Below are 18,925 nucleotides of genomic sequence, written 5' to 3'. Positions count from 1 at the left end.
CAAACCTACAGAAATCAAAACTTCCCTCTTAGAAAAGAACATGAAATTAGACAGTTGTTAAAATCCAGTCATTTGGGAGTGTGCTATCATCTCAGGCAGAGGATTTTGCTACATGGAACGTCAAGGTTTAGCATAGTTGGGCATCTGCCAAGGCTCAACTCACCAGCCTGGGAGCTCGCACACAAGAACCCCCTGGACTTCCTACAGTGAGGAGGCAGATTCTTCCCCAAGTTCCCTCCAATATCTGGAGCTGATATGCTAAATCATAGTTAAAACTGAGAGTTCTGCCCTCCTCTGAGCCTGAAGAGAAGGTGGAAGCTGACGGCGAGTGCCACTCCCTAAACTGGTTGCAAGTAAGAAGGGCAGTGTGGGGCCAGACAGTTGGTGGGGCAGTGACCCGTTTGCCCCAGTGGACCAATCTCCATTGAGTGACAGCCAGTCTCACCCCTTTTAACAGCTGGATTCTGAGCACAACTGCTCCATATCTCAAAGGCAGTGGGCACAGACATAGGGAGGAAATGATGTTCTGTGGGAGGTAGGACCCAAAAGCCCTTTGGCAGTGTTTACGCTGGAAGTACCGTATTTTTTGCACCATAACACTCACTTTTTTCCTCCTAGAAAGTAAGGGGAAATGTCTGTGCGTGTTATGGAGCGAATGCCTGCGGGTGGCAGTGGGGATCTGCTGCAGTCGTGAGCAGAGGATCCATTGTTCCCCTTCCTTCCCTCCTCTGTGGCTCGCTTTGAAACAGCAAAGCGGGAGAGGAGCCGCTTACACAGGTGTAAGCGACTCCTGTCTGGTTGGCTGCTTTAAACCGTGCTCTCTGTCCCTCTCTCCTCCCCACTCAGCTCGCTAAATAGCAGCAAAGCTTTTCAGCTCTCTAAGCCGGGGAGGAGGGAGAGAAGCAGAGCCTGCTTGTTTTAAAGGAGCAAAGCGGGAGAGGAGAGGAGCCTTCTCCCCTTATACCCCTCTTCTGCATTATTAGCAGCATCCTTCTCCACACACCCCACGCGTGTTCCTTGTCCCTTGAGTGCTTTTCCTTCCCTCCCCACTTAAAACGTGGTTACAAAGCACGGATCCACATGGATCCTCAGGATTTTTGTGCTGGGTCACCCCAAATTCACCATCAGATCACATAGCATGTCCATGGCTACAGCCTGCACCAAAAAAATCACGCACCCACTGTTGCCTGGGGCCGCAGTGGTGCAAAAACGTGGTTACAAAGCATGGCTCCACATGGATCCTCAGGATTTTTGTATTGGGCTACCCCAAACTCACCGTCAGATCACATGTCTGTGGCCACAGCATGAACCACAAAAATCATACACCCACTGTTTCGTTTAGAATATTTTTTTCCCTGTTTTCCTCCTCTAAAAAGTATGTGCGTGTTATGGTCGGGTGCGTGTTATAGAGCGAAAAATACGGTAATTGCAGTGTGCAGATGCTAGAGTCATCACCATAGGGATGGGATGAGGTGCAATTATTCCAGACGGGGTGGGGGTGGGGAGAGAGAAACAGGCACACCCGATCAAACACTAAGCTTGGTAGCGGTTCCATTATTCCAAGCTCTGAGATGCATCAGACTGCATGCCTGGTTACAGGAAGGGGATGAAATATTTCTTCATATGAGGGCAGGGGAAAAAATATCAGAGTTACTCTGAGAATATTTTGTGGTTTACAAGATTAAAGAGTGAGGTTGCTGTCAGGCTCGCTGTTCCATTCCTCTCATATTTTTGGGCAGCCTATAATATGACCTGCTTTCTTTGCATCCAAAAGTGCTTAAGCTAGAGTGTTCATCTTTGAAAACCCAGGGCTGCAGCATCTCATTGTGTCAGGGCACATTTCTGGGTTGCCAAGGTAATAGCAGTGGTTTTTTTCTAATAAACTCAAGAAAATCACCATTTTATAGTTCAAATTGGGGAAAATAAATACAGTAAATAGACAGAAGTACAAATATTCACAAAATGTTTAGGAGTATGCATACCCCTGCGTTCCCCCAGGAAACCTGCAAGAAGTGAAGTTGCAGGGAAGCAAGCAGAGGGCCTTCTCAGTAGTGGCGCCCACCCTGTGGAACGCCCTCCCATCAGATATCAAAGAAATAAACAACTATATGACATTTGGAAGACATCTGAAGGCAGCCCTGTTTAGGGAAGTTTTTAATGACTGATGTTTTAATGTATTTTTAATCTTTTGTTGGAAGCTGCCCAGAGTGGCTGGGAAAACCCAGCCAGATAGGCGGGGTAGAAATAATAATAGTAGTAGTAGTAGTAGTAGTAGTAGTAGTAATACTGGAGCATTGGTGGTATAAATGGATTTCAGCAGGAAGTTATGGGACATGCACCAATTGGAAAAGAAGCAGTATGTCTGCCCCAAAACATTTGCCAAGCAGAAACAGTGGAGTGATGTTTAACTGCCCCAATATGAAAAAGTACCCAGCACATCATGAATGTACAATCAAAACGATGTCTCAAGGGACCCTTGCTCTATTAATCATATGGATTTCAGTCAAATTATTAATGATAATATGCATTCTTTGTAAGCACTTGTATTAAAAATAATAATTGGATAACCTTTTTAGTCAATTAAGGCTCCAGTCCTTCCTAAGCGTCAAACATATTGAACTTGACAGGATTTACTTCTTCATAGCCATGTGCAGGATTAAGCTACAAGGATGCAGTTCTGTGCACTCTTAGTTAAATCTTATTAAAACCATGCATGTTTTTGAGTAAGCATGCCTAGCATCACCCTGCCAATGTTTCTTTCTGGAAGCAAACCCCAAAGAACACAGTAGGACTTAACTTCTGAGTAATCATGCATAGGATTGCATTGCCAAGTGAATTTATAAATCTACGCAGCTGCATTGTCATATCTACTCAAAAAGATAGATCGGGTGTCAAGCAAAGTATGTTTCCAGTTTTAATCTAGGACTCTCTCCACACACACACACACACACACACACACACACACACACACACACCCCACTTCCCTGCATTATCAAATATTTTGGGGAAGCTGTTCTAGAGGAATAGAAATCTGCAGGGCTGAGTTAAAGTTGCATAAAGAGAAGCATTTATTTTTCTTTGCCGATGGTTTTTTCCTCTCTCCTCTGTTGCCTTTGCTTTGCCTCCTCTTCTTGGTGTGCCATCAGCTGACCAGAGGGCGGAACAGCTGATGGTGAGATGAATGGCAAATCCTTGTTTCCTACTGGTTTTATGACCAATTCTGGCTGTCTGCCAAAAGCTGGTAAAAATAGCCCAGAAGCACTTGAATGCCAGGAACACAAAGGGAGTTACTTGAATGCACTTTTAGATTAGGGCTATAAGCTTGGGATTTTTTTCCTTTTACCTATAAGCGTGTTAATGAAAGCTGTCTTTGGGACCCAGTCTGTACGCTCACAAAATGAGGCTCTGTGCATTATAAATCACTGGGGTTGTTTCCATGCTAGTCATATTCAGAGCAGACCTGCTGAAAATAATGGATATTACTGTTAGAATTCGTTGGAATTCCTATTAGATTCCTTAATTTAAGTGAGTCTTCACTGAGTAGGGCTTAATTGGTCTTCTACTGGTGGGATGGAGATGGGCAAATTCAAATGGGGGGTAGTGGCCCTCCAGTCCTCTGTGCCTGGCCCTTGGAATACTTCCCAGGCCATGCTCTGCCCCAAGTGTTTTTGCCTAGATGGAATATGTCCTTGATCTCCAATAATGCTTCTTGCTTGCTTGGATGGAGGAGAGAGAGGACGTGTGAAAGTATGGGCAGAAACTCACCTGCTGTACAAAGGTTAAATTTACATTTGTTGCTTTGACCACTTTTGCCTCTGGCTCTACCCATCACTGGCATGTGAGCCCTGGAAGGTTGCCCAGAAGGGAGTGTGGCCCTTGGGCTAAGGAAACAAAAGGTTCTCCACTGCTACACTACCAGAATTTGGCCTATCTCTGAGAGAGAGAGAGAGAGAGAGAGAGAGAGAGAGAGAGAGAGAGACTATATATACATATCAGAAATAGAAGCCCAAATGCATGTTTGGTTTAGAGATGTGTCTCAGCTCTGAAAACATTGAAGACTACTGTTAGTAAATAATGTAGAAATCTGCAAGAGAAAAGAAATCAAATTAAAAATGTAGCGACTTAAACTTTATTTAAAATGTTTCCTAGGGAGTGTTATTTTTTTTAAAAAAAAGTTATGGGGATGACTTGTGTCAAAGACGCCAAGGTAGGACGCAAGACCTACTTTAAATAAGCTGCTTGGAATGTTAACTTGCTTTTTTTATTTTTTGGATGTTATGAATCAATCTTAACTTTTGCTAACCACAGACTCTCCAACTTCCACTCCCAACTTCGCCCCCTTTCTATGCAGTTGTACTTTGTCTCCCTTCCGTGATCATCTAAATTTCTCTTCCCCCCTCCTCCAATTTTCAAAACCTACTTATATGCATGATTGAACACTTTGTCCTTGGGCATGCCTGGGAGAGGGAGGGAATTTCTTATTCAAAGAAACAATGTGGTGGGGGAGGTGGGGAGATGTATCCTGGTACCATTCTGAGCCCCAGGCAAGAGATCTGTGGTTGTCCCCTCTCTTCTCTGCCCCATACATAGTGTGACTGCTGCAGGACTGGGATAGCTGGGGCTGACCCTCTGCCCCAGCACCCTATCCCTCTGGGTTTTTGTCTTGTGCAAGGGAATTGCAACATTTTAATTTTATATGTAAATACATGTATTTGCTCCATATCCTCCAATGTGTCCAGGCCCAAAACCAGGATGCACATCTTCCAGGCCACATGCCCAGGTGAGTCACATGACCTGCATGAGATCCAAGCCCCAGAAGAAGCACTTTTCTCAGGTCGAGATCACCCAAAATAGCCGCTGTGCACAAGTGAAAAAACAGGATGCCCTGGTTTTCCTGGGACAGATGTTTCCCGGGGGTATGTTACTGCTATTCATTAAGAATATCAGAGCAGTTTACAACAATGATTAAAGCCATATAGTAAAAACTAAAATTACAATCTGAAACCAGATATCTATTATGGAAATATGTACTCTTACTGGCCTGCACAAATCTACAGAATAGAAGAGTTTTTAATCAGGCATTTAAAAGTTGGAACCAAAGGTGCCTGCTGAATCTCTGTTGGCAGAATTCTGCTCCAGTTGGAGCTTCCAGACATGATGACTATTAGAGCCAACCCTGCTGAATAAGAACAGGGATTATCCTACCATTATTATTATTATTATTATTATTATTATTATTATTATTATTATTATTATGTTTATATCCTGCCCTTCATCTGGAAGGAGCCCAGTACAACAGACATGTCAGTAATAATAATAATATTAAAAATAGTGTTAAAACAGTTAACAATATTCTCTTAGCCAGTGATTTCAGGATTGTCAGGACCAGTGTCTTTCAGCCATCAAATGCCTAGGTAAACAGGAGTGTTTTAAACTTTCTCCTAAAAATCCGTAATGAGGAGGACAGATGCACCTCACCAGGGAGGGTATTCCACAAATGGAGAGCCACCACCAAGAAGACCCTGGCACAGGTAAATAAATTGCCAGCAATACTGAACAAAGACAGGAATGTGGTAAGGATGGGAAATGAGATAAGAAAGTGATGTCAGTCCTGCCTGAGCTTGTTGGAACGGGACTGGAAATTTTGACTAGAGGGGAAAACGCAGGCATGCTAAACCTGTTTGTGTGCCCCGTAAATCAAATCTCAGTTGAAATGAGTTTGCCTCAGGCTTGCAACATGGTATGCAAAAGCACGACTGCATTCTTCCTAAGCACAACTGCAACCTAATTTTGAATCATGATTACACAGACATTTAGTCTTCTGAATCGATACCAGCTTAATGTTTAAGTGAATATGCATAGGATTTCGGAGCCTTAAAAGGATGCAAGCCCTAACCAGACGCTACTGTACATCTTATTAAAAAATGATTCAGCAGCGCATAGAGAATCTGTGCATCAACTTGTATCAAGAACACACCACTCAAAGATAAGTGACTCAGCGTAACCTCTATTGGAGCCCTCCTCATGGATGAAAGAAGACAGAACCAGTTGCAAAAATGATCTCAGCATAATTTATGGAATTCCCTTCCCAAGGAGGTGCACTGAGCATTTTCATTGTGCAACTTCCATTGCATGCTGAAGATACATCTCTTTACCCTGGCATTTGACAACTGAGATACGTGTTTTAAGAACCCATCATGTTCTTCTAATGGTAACTTGTTCTAACTGATTTGTATTGATGTTTTATGTTTTGGTAACCTGCCTTGGGACCTTATGGTGAAGGGCAAGTGAGTAACAACAACAACGGCTTACAACCATTATACTGCTAGTTACCATTTAGAGAGCAGTATATGGCAAAGGTAAAGGTAAAGGGACCCCTTACCATTAGGTCCAGTCATGACCGACTCTGGGGTTGCGGCGCTCATCTTGCTTTATTGGCCGAGGGAGCCGGTGTACAGCTTCCGGGTCATGTGGCCAGTATGACTAAGCCGCTTCTGGCGAACCAGAGCAGCGCACGGAAACACCGTTTACCTTCCTGCCAGAGTGGTACCTATTTATCTACTTGCACTTTGACGTGCTTTCGAACTGCTAGGTTGGCAGGAAGTATATGGCAAATGACTGTACAATTCTTCATGGTATTTGAGCTCATGATCCCCTATGTGAAATTGGCAATTCTTGTTCCCATTTCACACAGGTAGAGCTAGAGGCTGGATGCCAACTTGTTTCAACAGCATACAAAGAATCTATAGCTAAAGCAGGGGTTGAATGAACACCAACACCACTACCTAGTTCTTGCCTTTCCTAACTCAATTGCCCCTTATTTTAGATACATTTTTAAAGCAGAGAAGGTAGCCACAGCTAATAAAAGTAAGATTTCAATCTTGATCTCACTTGCGCAGATGGCATGTCCTCCACACTTAATCTCTCTCACACCCACACACAACTCTGCAGTCTCCTTTCTAGACTCCCAAGTATGTCATCAGCTGTTTCACTCAAGGCAAAAGACTTGCATGCAAGTCCCCTATTTGGAGGTGCAAATCCCCTGGGTTGCTTTTGTAAATAAGCTATGAATTGCAGATGTGCCCATTTTGCTGAGTGCATATAAGCGCTTAGGAAGTAGGAGCACAGTTTGCTCATTCATTCATATGTGCCTCAAGGGCTAAAACCTTGATTTCTGTCTGCTGGGCATAGAAACATAGGAAGCTGCCTTACACAAAGTCTGACCATTAGTCTTTCTAGCTCAGTACTGTCTATAGTGACTAGTAGTGGCTCTCCAGGGTTTCAGGCAGGGGATATTTCCTGTCATACCTGGAGATGCTGGAAATCAAACGAGGGGTCTTCAGTAAGGCCGGTAATGGGAGACCCATTTCCTTTGAAATATCTCTTGTTTGCATCTCCTGTGGCTGTGGAGGCTGTTCGATTTAGGCAAGCGGTACTGTGCCCCACCAACCTTAGTTTGCCCCAAGCCAGACCCTTCCTCATGCAAGATTCATTCACTGTTTTCCACATGGCAGTGATTTGCTTGTAGGGAGTTTCAGCTTCTGCCAAGTGGCCCTGATATTAATAGTCAAGATCATACAGAAGAAAGAAGGGGAGGAATTAGAGCACTCTCTTGACCATCTTTGGGCTTCATCTTGTAGTTTCCCAATTGTTGGGGATGACTGCAGTCACTTCCCCTGAGGCTCAGCTTAACTGGAAACAGAGCTATAAGCCATGGAGGCGTGGCTTGGGTCAGTGTCGCAACCTCCCTTGGCCATTCTGAGTGCAGTCAGTGGAAGGGAAACTACTACTTCTTCAAAGAACCTGTGAGTTGATACTGCAGGCAGGGAGCTTTCTTGTGGCTTAACAGCTTCCCAATTGAAAGGGGAGGGGGAAAGTAACCTAGTAGCAGCAGGTGGAAGAAGACAAATCAAAGGAAAACAAAGGTTTAGCAAGTAAGGGCTAAATAGAAAATTTAGACACAAGAGTTGCTTTTCTGGATCTATCATCCAGTTTCCAAACTTGTTGATGCCTTTGGGTACAAGATTGATGCCCATCCCCAGGGATTTGTCCCCAACTTCTCCTTCATCAAGGTATACTGTCCCTGTATGTGGAGGTTTCACCACTTTCCCACTAAGCATTACTGATAGGGTCTTAGGTCCATGGTTGTTGTTTTTTTGTTTTGTTTTGTTTTGTTTTGTTTTTAAAGTCATGACATCTCAGCTCATAGCCATCTGGCGGATTCCATAAGTTAAGAGTGTTGAAAAGGGGGAAGAATGAACCTGTCATTTTTGGCTTCTCTCAGTTTCTCCTTTGTCCAGTCTTCAGTTTGGTTCTTCACATTGCCACGTCAGTTGTGCATGTTTGTTTTTAAAGTCCTTGTGAAAATTCCCCAGCATTTTAGTGTAATTTTTTCCTAATGCGCACGTACACCCACACCCACCCACCCACACACACACACACCCAAGCAATTTCCCATAATATAAGGCATTTTTGTTTGTTGCTTTCCATAATATATTCATTTGGATACACACCTTCCTGTGATATTTACATTTTTCTAAACATTTGGCTGGAGAATTGCATTGCAAAATTCAGACAAGTGTGAGTTCTGAATGAAAGGTGTGTTTTGGTTCTGTAGATCAAGCTGCTGTGTTGTTAACAGCAGGCCAGACAGGTATTTTCTGGTCACTGGGCACCCCTAACATTCTATTACTGTCATATAAGAACATAAGAAAAGCCAATTGGATAAACAAATGGCCCATGTAACCCACCATCCTGTTCTCACAGTGGCCAGCCGGATGCCTGTGGGAAGCCTGCAAGCAGAACCTAACCAAAAGAGCAGCCCTCTCCCCTCCTGTGGTTTCCAGCCACTGGTATTCGGAAGCATACTGGTTCCAGCCATGGAGGCACATCAAATTCCAAAATAGTTCCACCAAAACAAATATGTGTCCTCTCCTGTGAAATAAAAGAAACATTTAGTTAAACTGTGAGCCCATACACTTCTTAACTGTAGCTCAAAATAAGCAGCTTCCCAGCCAGGGTGTCTGAATAATTTACTCACTCGCCATAAACCAGCCAAGCAAGTGGCTATGTTTTGTTGCAAACTGCCCTGTGTGCCGATCTCTGCAAGAATGGTGAGATATAAAGAAACTCTGAAATAAATATTTACAAGCTTTGATTAAACCAGCTTGTTTCTGCCCAGGCTGAGTATGAACTTTGTCACAGCAGTAGCTGGTCTTCAGGGGAGAAGGCTATTCATTTGGAAGTCACCATTGCTAGTGGGTCTTCTCCAGTGGTGCAGCCCCAAAGGGGAATAGGACCTTCTGCATGCAAAACAGATGCCCTGCCACTGAGCTTCAAGTGTTCCCAAATTGAAATCAATGGGCTTGAGCATTCCTGTTCTTGCATTGAGTCAGGCTGACAAGGGTGCAAAGGATGAAAAATTATTCAAAATAATCTGGTCCAGTTGTGCAGGGTGCATGGAAATTACACTGAATTGCTGTCCTGTTGCATTGCTTTGAGGGCAAACGGATATCTTTGAAGGATTCACAATCGAATACACAAGAGACCAAGCCTCATCCTCACTTCTCAGATAAAATTAGAGCTACGCAAGAAGGAGTGAGAGAGGAGAGAGACTAGAAACCCAGAGGCGTTGGTGATTATTAGCAAGAGGGCTGCGAAATGTCCATACCGAAACTGAAAATTCTGTGCCAAGGGATCCCATATTCCACCTTAGTAAAAGTGGAATTCTGTGACCTGCAGAAATCATGCATGTTTAATCATAGAAAGGGGGGAATTGTTCCGTGGAGAACCATAGCCTCGCTTTCTGCTGGAACTCCTTCTCATAGATTTTCTCAGACATTTTGTTGTTGTTGTTTAGTCGTTTATTCGTGTCCGACTCTTTATGCCCCCATGGACCAGAGCACGCCAGGCACTCCTGTTTTCCTACGTTTTCCTCTGCCTCCCGCAGTTTGGTCAAACTCATGCTGGTGGCTTTGAGAACACTGTCCAACCATCTCTGTCGTCCCCTTCTCCTTGTGCCCTCCATCTTTCCCAATATCAGGGTCTTTTCCAGGGAGTCTTCTCTTCTCATGAGGTGGCCAAAGTCTTGGAGCCTCAGCTTCAGGATCTGTCCTTCCAGTGAGCACTCAGGGCTGATTTCCTTAAGAATGGAGAGGTTTGATCTTCTTGCAGTCCATGGGACTCTCAAGAGTCTCCTCCAGCACCATCTCAGACATTACCACAACACATTTATTTGCATGTGCCTAATGGACAGGAAACGTGATTTTTCCCTGTGTGCAGCTGTTTGCTGCAGGAACCTTTCTCTAAGGAGAAAACAATTGGCAAGAATAAAAGTTTCTGTATGTTTGATTGCTTCTTCATTCATGTATGCCTTACGGGCTAAAGGCTTAACTTCTGTCTGCTGTGCTTGGGAAGCTGCCTTATACTGAGTCAGACTATTATTAGTCCACCCACCTCAGGACTGTCCACTGCACTGACTGGCAGAGGCTCTTAGCTATAGCCTTTCCCCATCTGTTAAAGCAGTTAAAGGAACAGGCTTGGCAGTTCTAAAGACTTATGCATGTTTCCTTCTGGTTGCTCCTTTCCTGAGAATTCTTAATCACTGCGTGCCAGCCCTGAATAGGCTGTGTCCCCCAGTCTTGCTTGGAAATAACATGCTGGCCTGGAGGTGGTTGGAGAGAGTGACTGTAGTTCCTGATCATCTTATACCACCATCCTGCCAAGTTTGACACAGCTGACCAACCAAGTTTGTGAGGAACGACCTGGCATTGCAAATAGACAGACATGATCATCAACACAGTGCTTTGCAGGCCTGCCTCATCTCAGGACTGAGGAAACAGTTCAGATTCCTGTCTGCCAGGGCTCAGTCAGGTTTTAAGTGCTGGCCAGTTAGGTGCTTGGGTGATATTTTACCAGCTCCACATAGTCTTCCTCTGTGCAGATCATGCAATATTTTGGAGATCAAGCAGACATTTTCTAAATCACTGTTTCCCAAATTCCTGAGAGCTGAGCTACATTTTAAAAACACACACACACACACACACACACACACACAAATTGAATTAAAATGGGGGACGGGGCTCACTTGTACACCATTTGGGGGGGAGGTTTACTTCTAGACCGTCTTTAGAGAAAATAACCTGCCCTTAAAGGAGCCCATCCTTTGATGTGTCTGCTTGAGTCTCTGTGATGGACATGCCCCTTGAAGCATTGGTGCATGCAGAGGTGCAACAGAGAGCTTCCTCTGCGACAGAATAATTCTGCTAAGTCCCTGCATTGGAACTAGTTGAATTATTTAATCATGCCCAGAATTATCTGCTCTTGAGTAGAGGCTGACTGGCAGGAAGGAGGTACAGAGCAGAGACTCAATAGACCCAACTGCAAAAGTCCTGAATGATTCTGACGCATCTCAGCCCTGGAAACTTCAGCTGTCTTTGCAAAGCTATCACTGAGGAGAGTACAGTAAAACCACTTGCCCATATTAGGAACTTGTGAGTGAGGCTTTAGGAAACTATCTGAGAGAGGTTGCATTTTAAACACACATGCTTAGTAAGGGTTTCCACCAAACTGGGAGGGGGGGAGGAGTATTCCAGCTGCTGAATTCAACCCCAAGTGCTGGATAGACAACATTGAGAATGGGTTGGCAGCATAGATGCTAACTCTAAGGGGCCCATGTCCCTCCCCCCCTAAAATATTTTGGGGTGAATTGTGGAGGAGGCTGAGCACAGAGCTGAGAGTGGCATGGTACAGCTTCAGTGGCTGGCAGCTCCTCCTGCCACAGAGGGAAAGGAGCAGCCCTGGGCCAATGGCTGTGGTAGGAAGAGGAGATCGAGCACCAGAGAGAAGAAGCTGCCAGCCATTGAAGCTGGGCTGCTGCCCCCTGACTCCTCCCAGCACCCCTGTGTCATATGCATGTCATGTATGCATCATTGCGCACGCACCCCCACCCCATCTTCTGCTCAAGCCGGCGCCTCTGGAGGATAGATGTTTCTGATTTGAAAAGGTTTCTCCTTGTTGCAGAATGTCATAGCTCAGAGGAAACAAGGGATATTTATTATTGGTGAACACTGTGACTCTGTGGATTGATTATGGCCAATTCCCATCATCTCTCTCTCTCTCTTTTGCTTTTGGAATCTAGACCCAACAGAATCTCCCATTTTGTGCTTCTAAGCCTTTCCTGCATTGTGTGCCGTCACAATTTGTAACCAAAACCCTCATTCTGAAACAACATTGGACTCCCTCTTTGTATAACATTCCTAAAAGCTGCAAATCTGTTTAGATTTGCAACAGTTCATCAGTTCTGTGTTCTCTGTAGAATTTGCCTGTCCACCCTAGCCTGTTTTTGTTTTAATTTAAGTTTCTGACCCTTGTGACTCGAGAGTAAAATACTTAAAAATCTGAATGGTAGGGCTGAAGCACTACAGTGGTACCTCGGGTTAAGTACTTAATTTGTTCTGGAGGTCCATTCTTAACCTGAAACTGTTCTTAACCTGAAGCACCACTTTAGCTAATGGGGCCTCCTGCTGCCGCCGTGCTGCCGGAGCACGATTTCTGTTCTCATGCTGAAGCAAAGTTCTTAACCTGAAGCACTATTTCTGGGTTAGTGGAGTCTGTAACCTGAAGCATATGTAACCTGAAGCGTATGTAACCCGAGGTACCACTGTACCTCCTTCCCTACTGACTCTCTCAGGTACTAAGATAAACTGTGAGGCCCTCTTGGTAGTTCTGCTGCCCTCAGAAAAGGGCATTCACTGTGGCAGCCCCTTAACCCTGGCACACCCTTTCCCACAGAGGTCCACCTGGAACCTTTGTTAAAAAATTTTTGTTCATTGGTGCACCTCTTTACCCTGACCTTGGATACCAGAAATGTATATACTTTTGGAGCCACCCTGTTCTTAGGATTGTAAATTGTTTTAACTGATTTCAGTGTTGTATTTTTAAAGTGCCGTAACCCTCCCTGGGACTGCTCGGAGAAGAGTGGCTAATAATAATAATAATAATAATAATAATAATAATAATCCATGTAGCAGGGGAATTGGTGCTCTTTCGCAACAAACCCTTAAAAAAATAAATCCATACTTTTTGCATTAAGGAAAGCGATGAGAAAATGCACTGGAATGTGTGGTGTAACAGTTGCTTGATGTGATGTCGTCTATGCTCCCTGCAAGCAAATCAGAATGAATGGTCAAGAAACAGCCTGAGTTATCTAACCTTCCTGCAAATGTTGCACAATAAATAAATGAATCAGGATGAATGCTCAGTAAACAGATAACTTTAAGTGCCTCTAGGAACTGTGATCATACTTCCTCTCCTGCCCCTACTCAAAAAGATATTGATTGTAATTTCACCAGGTGTGTTTCCAGATAACATTGCAGGTGGAGGAACCAGACCATGGCTGCCAGTTCCCCATTCCGGCCTGTATAGCTGACTTTGAACTTTGTGCTTAATTGTCAAGTTTGATTCCTTTCTCAATTTGTTCAGAGGGTGGATCTACTCTGTGGTTGGCTGACTCAGTGAGCTCCTAACGGTGACTGTGGTTTTAGGGTGTGAGCCTCGGACAACTTTTGCTGTTGTACTAGGATGTTTGCTTAGGCTCTAAACCAGGGGTCAGCAAACCTTTTCAGCAGGGGGCCATCCACTGTCCCTCAGACATTGGGGGGTGGACAGACCATTGGGGGGGGGATGAATGAATTCCTATGCCCCACAAATAACCCAGAGATGCATTTTAAATAAAAGGACACATTCTACTCATGTAAAAACACGCTGATTCCTGGACCATCCACAGGCCGGATTTAGTAGGCGATTGGGCTGGATCCAGCCCCCGGGCCTTAGTTTGCCTATCCATGCTCTAAACCCTTTAAACCAGAGGGCACTATGTCTGGGGCTATTTAGTGTTTTGTTCCTGGTTTTGGGTTATTGTATCTTTGTTTAGTGAAGTGGGTTGGATGAACACAGGTGTATAAAATTATGCAATGCACAGAGAAAGTGGCTAGAGAAAAAAATTTCTCTTCCCCTGTTGTAACACTAAACTCAGGGACATCCAATGTAGCTGAATGTTGGAAGATTTTGCAAAGATAAAAAAGAAAGCACTTATTTACACAGCTCATGGTTAAATCAAGGGACTTGCTCCAACAAGAAGTAGCCATGGCTTTAAAAGAGGATTGGACAGATTCATCGAGGAGGCTAAAGCTACTCTCCACAATGGCTATGCTGTGTCCCCACTGTCAGAGGCAATGGTCCTCCCAATATCAGTTGGTTGAAATCACAAGTGGGCAAAATGCTGTTGCACTCAGGTCCTGCTTGTGGATGCTTCCCATTGGGGCATCTGGTTGGCCAATGGGAGAGCCAGTTGCTGGACTAGATGGGCCCCTGGCCTCACCTTAACAGCAGGACTCTTCTGAAGTTCTTTTCGTTCTGCATTCTTATCACGCTGCTTCTCCAGCATTGTGCAAATACCTTTAGTACTGTTCGCACACATCCAGGTTTTCTAGGTACACATTCTCAGATTCACCTTTTCCTGACAATAGGTTTTTATTCTGAAAACTGTTTGAAACTGCAATGAACAAAACCTCTTTTTCTTGTGTAACTTTGAGTGCTGAAATCCATAAATAGTCTTTGTGTGCCCTCTGCTGGTCTGAAGCAGAACTGAAGTATTTGCAGCTGCAGCAGCTAATTGGTTTTGAAAAGTTAAAAAACTTCACAGTTCCTCAGATGTAAATATTTCTGAGAATTTCAGAATGCCTGGAATTAAGGCATAAGATAGAACCTTTTAATTAAGCCCACGTTATGCTAAAAAAACACAAAAAAATAACAGCCAACAATGTATTCTACTCCATTTTGGGTGGTCAGCTGGCTGCAAATTGGTAGGATATTGCTTTTCAGTACAGTCCTGTGTGGATTTACTAATAAATAAGTTCCATTAAACTCAATTGGACTTACTCCCAGGTTCGTGCATATAGAATTGCTGCCCAGATTATTGGGAGAAAATAATAACAATAAAATAATTTTTTAAATTTTTATTCAACAGAATTTGTATACCACTTAATTATAAATAAATCCTCTTAGTGGCCTGTGAAAAATATAAACTATAAATATACAGTAATGTATACAGTAAAACCTCACAACATTTAAATCAAGTCAATAAAAAACCAATTGCATTTTGTTGTTTTGATATTGTGCCCTGAAATGCTTCTATGTATCTTTTGGAGTCATTGTCTACCTTTTTGACTTATCATTACACAATTCAGTATTACTGCCACTAAGTGCACTGTGAATAAATAAAAAAAGCAAGATGAATAAAAACGTCAGTTAAAAGTATACATTGCAAGTTGGAATGACAGGTTAAAATATACATTGACTTTACCTGTGTAGGTATCCTTGCCTAAGCAGAATTTTTTTTAGCAGGCACTGAAAAGAATACAGCAAAGGAACCTGCTTAATGTCAATAATAATATAACTTTAACAAATTATTGTTATGATTACTCGTATGAATATTATGAATGATCCCATTCTTTTGCTGACATTCTGAGTGGCATAACAGCACAGATCAGAGACAATAATCATAGAAACTAACAATATAAAACAGATAATAATGCATTAATAGTAAAATCCCCAGACAAAGTACAATAGCTGTTTAAAAAGCTAGATGGGCAGAGAGTACTATAGCTTACACCAGTGTAAGTTTCAAAACTCTTTTCAGAAGCCTCTGGGTGGGGTTACAGCAAGCTAAGCAAGCTAGTGGGCATAGGCCTATTTTTTTAGGATTCTTTGAGCTCAGATGAACCAAGCTAACCAAAGTCTGGAATAGGTGCAAGTCTCTCCTTGACTTAGCTGTCCTGATTGAGATCTGTCCTTGAACTGTGATCATACTCCCTCACTGCCTGGATGGAAGAAAGAGAGGGACTGTGTGAGTGTATGTAGAAACCAGAGTGCTGTACAAATATTAACATTACATTTATTGCTCTGCATACTTTTGCCTCTGGCTCTTTCCACCACTGGCATGTGGCCCCTGGAAGGTTGCCCAGGAGGATATATGGCCCTCAGAAGGAAGACTCTTTAATTTTCAGAGAAGGGGAATGCTGGCACCACTGGTAAGCTCCTAAGACAGAGCTTTCCAAACTGTGTGTCGCAACACATTAGTGTGTCAGACGCAGTGTGGAGGTGTGTCACTTGAACACTCCCCACGTTCCTTCCAGGGCTGGAAAGGAGTTCATTTAACCTCTGGTTTGCTAGTAAAACTGAATTACCATGTCACGAAATGATGCATGTCTACAAAGTGTGTCACCAACATGAAAAGTCTGGAAAACTGCCCTAAGAGGAACTCCTAGTTATGAGATTTGTATTTGTGTCTCTGTCTGAATTATGCAAAATAAGAATATTTGCACGCATGCACAAATTCTGCCACTCCTGATAGGGAGGGCCTTTCTTCCATAAGGAATAGTCTCTTGTATTATTGTTAAAGTTGATGTTGCCGACATGTTTAATTTTGCGCTCAGGACCACATATTGGGCTTGCACAGATTGCAAATCTCATACCAGAGGAAGGTAGGAGAAACCATAAGAGAGTACAAAACTGTACTTTAGATAGGTAGGTACTGTCTTGTCCAGAAGTAAGAGGACGCATAACTGAAAGTTTAATTGACTTCTACAATGTTGTACAGCAGGAAAAACCAGCCGATGGGAGTTACCAGTGACATATTGATGTGTGATGCCCAACCACGTTTTGGTCCTGTGCTAGCAAGTCTGGATTGAGCCAGGTTCTTCTGCATAATCCTTCCCCTCCTACATAGTCAGTGAGGGCTGGTGCACATTGGAACTGGTAGGGTAGAAGGCAGGGAGACCACCAGTAGGGGGAGCCAGAGCCAATGAGAGGCAGAACCAGCACATTCTAGTTTTGTCCCCATCTGCCTGCTGAGTTCTACAAGGGGTAACACTGAGATTGGACTGGATGAAAGTAAGAAGGCAGGGAGGTGGGGGCTAGCTGGGGCAGAGTGGGGCTGATGGGGCAGTGCCCCACTGGCCTTGGACCAGCCTCCACTGTACAAACCGTCCAACATTTTCCAACACAAAACCAGGGCACATGGCTTCTGCACTTTATTTGGGATGATGACACCCAGCTCTACCTCTCTTTTAAATCAGAACCAGTGAAGGCGGTGAATGTCCTGTGTGAGTGTCTGGAGGCGGTTGAAGGATGGATGGCGGCTAACAGATTGAGGTTGAATCCTACAAGACAGAAGTACTGTTTTTGGGGGGACAGGGGCAGGCGGGTATGGGGCACTCCCTGGTCCTCAATGGGGTAACTGAAGGACCAGGTGCGCAGCCTGGGAGTCATTTTGGACTCACAGCTGTCCATGGTAAATTCTGTGTCCAGGGCAGCTGTCTACCAGCTCTATCTGGTACGCAGGCTGAGACCCTACCTGCTCACAGACTGTCTCACCAGAGTGGTACATGCTCTAATTATCTCCTGCTTGGACTACTGCAATGTGCTCTATGTGGGGCTACCTTTGAAGGTGACCCGGAAACTACAACTAATCCAGAATGCGGCAGCTAGACTGGTGACTGGGAGCGGCTGCCGAGACCACATAACACCGGTCTTGAAAGACCTACATTGGCTCCCAGTATGTTTCTGAGCACAATTCAAAGTGCTGGTGTTGACCTTTAAAGCCCTAAACAACCTTGGCCCACAAACGGTCTTCACCCCCATCGTTCCCTCATTGCAAGAAGTGAGGTTACAGGGAACCAGACAGAGGGCCTTCTCGGTAGTGGCGCCCACCCTGTGGAACACCCTCCCTTCAGATGTGAAGGAAATAAGCAGCTATCCTATCTTTAAAAGACATCTGAATGCAGCCCTGTTCAGGGACGTTTTTAATATTTAACGCAGTACTGTTTTTAACACTTGATTGGGAGCTGCCCAGAGTGGCTGGGGAAACTCAGCCAGATGGGTGGGGCATATTATCTTGTGTGGCACCCAAAAATGTTTGTTTTGGGACACCGTGCAAGATCATGGCCCTGAAAAAAGCGCTTTTTCAGGGTGCTGGAGCATGCAGGATTGCCATCGAGATCTTATGCGAAGAAAATTGAATGTCCATTTTTTCCGGGGCACTTGGAAGCTTCCTGATTTGTAAGAGACCTACACAGACATTGACATCACTTGGAGAGAGAGGAGGGTCAACCCTGCTATCATGTCACTTGCTGGTCCAGTCTCCATTATATCCATGCATTTGTGGTATGTTTGCAGCTCACACAAGGTTCCAGCTCACGGGGGGAGCCTATGTAGGTTTAGCAGGCTTCCCCTTCTGCAGACGGGCCCTTCAGAATTTGTCCGTTTGTGTAAATGCATTTCAGAACAGCTTAATATTTAAAATACTCTTAAGTGGTATATAAAAATTTGATAATAAAAACAGGTAAAATACAAAATCAGTAAAAACAGCATTATAAAATATTATAAAGTTCAGAAGTAGTGATGCTTCTGAATACCAGTTGCTGGAAAACCACAGGAGGGAAGAGTGCTCTTGTGCTCAAATCCTGTTTCCAAAAGGCAAGTTTCCAAAAGACATCTGGGTAGCCATTGTGAGAACAGGATCCTGGACTAGATGCACCATTGGCCTGATCCAGAAGGCTCTTCTTATAGTCTTATGCAGGGGTGTAGCATGGGGAAAGGGGGGGGGGCCATATCCCTGAGTGCATAATAATAATAATAATAATAATAATAATAATAATAATAATAATAATAAAATTATTTATACCCCGCCCTCCCCAGCCATGGCCGGCCTCAGGGCAGCTAACACCAAATATGAATTACAATAAAATGTAATAGAAAAACAACAACAACAAACAAACAATTAAAATATGGCTTAAAATGCAGCCTCATGTTGCCTTCTACCAGGGCTAGCCCACCCATGAGGTAAGGTGAGGCGACCGCCTCA

At 43.9% G+C, this 18,925-nt stretch overlaps 1 protein-coding gene across 2 annotated transcripts in view; it reads left to right on the top strand.

Annotated features, from left to right (window-relative positions):
• GSN (gelsolin) overlaps positions 1-18,925 on the top strand; it is a 62,004-nt gene that overhangs the window by 8,065 nt on the left and 35,014 nt on the right. The window contains exon 1 of one of the 2 annotated variants that reach the window (XM_082207689.1): positions 4,169-4,207. The exons of the other annotated variant lie outside the window; for it this stretch is intronic. Coding sequence (XP_082063815.1) covers positions 4,178-4,207 — 30 coding nt within the window. The 5' untranslated portion in view covers positions 4,169-4,177. Of the gene's footprint in view, positions 1-4,168; positions 4,208-18,925 lie in introns of those variants that run through there. 2 annotated transcript variants of the gene reach the window in all.

This window comes from Podarcis vaucheri, assembly GCF_965113315.1.
Source record: "Podarcis vaucheri genome assembly, chromosome: Z".
NCBI classification, from domain to species: domain Eukaryota; kingdom Metazoa; phylum Chordata; class Lepidosauria; order Squamata; family Lacertidae; genus Podarcis; species Podarcis vaucheri.
This window is presented reverse-complemented; position numbering and strand designations above follow the sequence as displayed.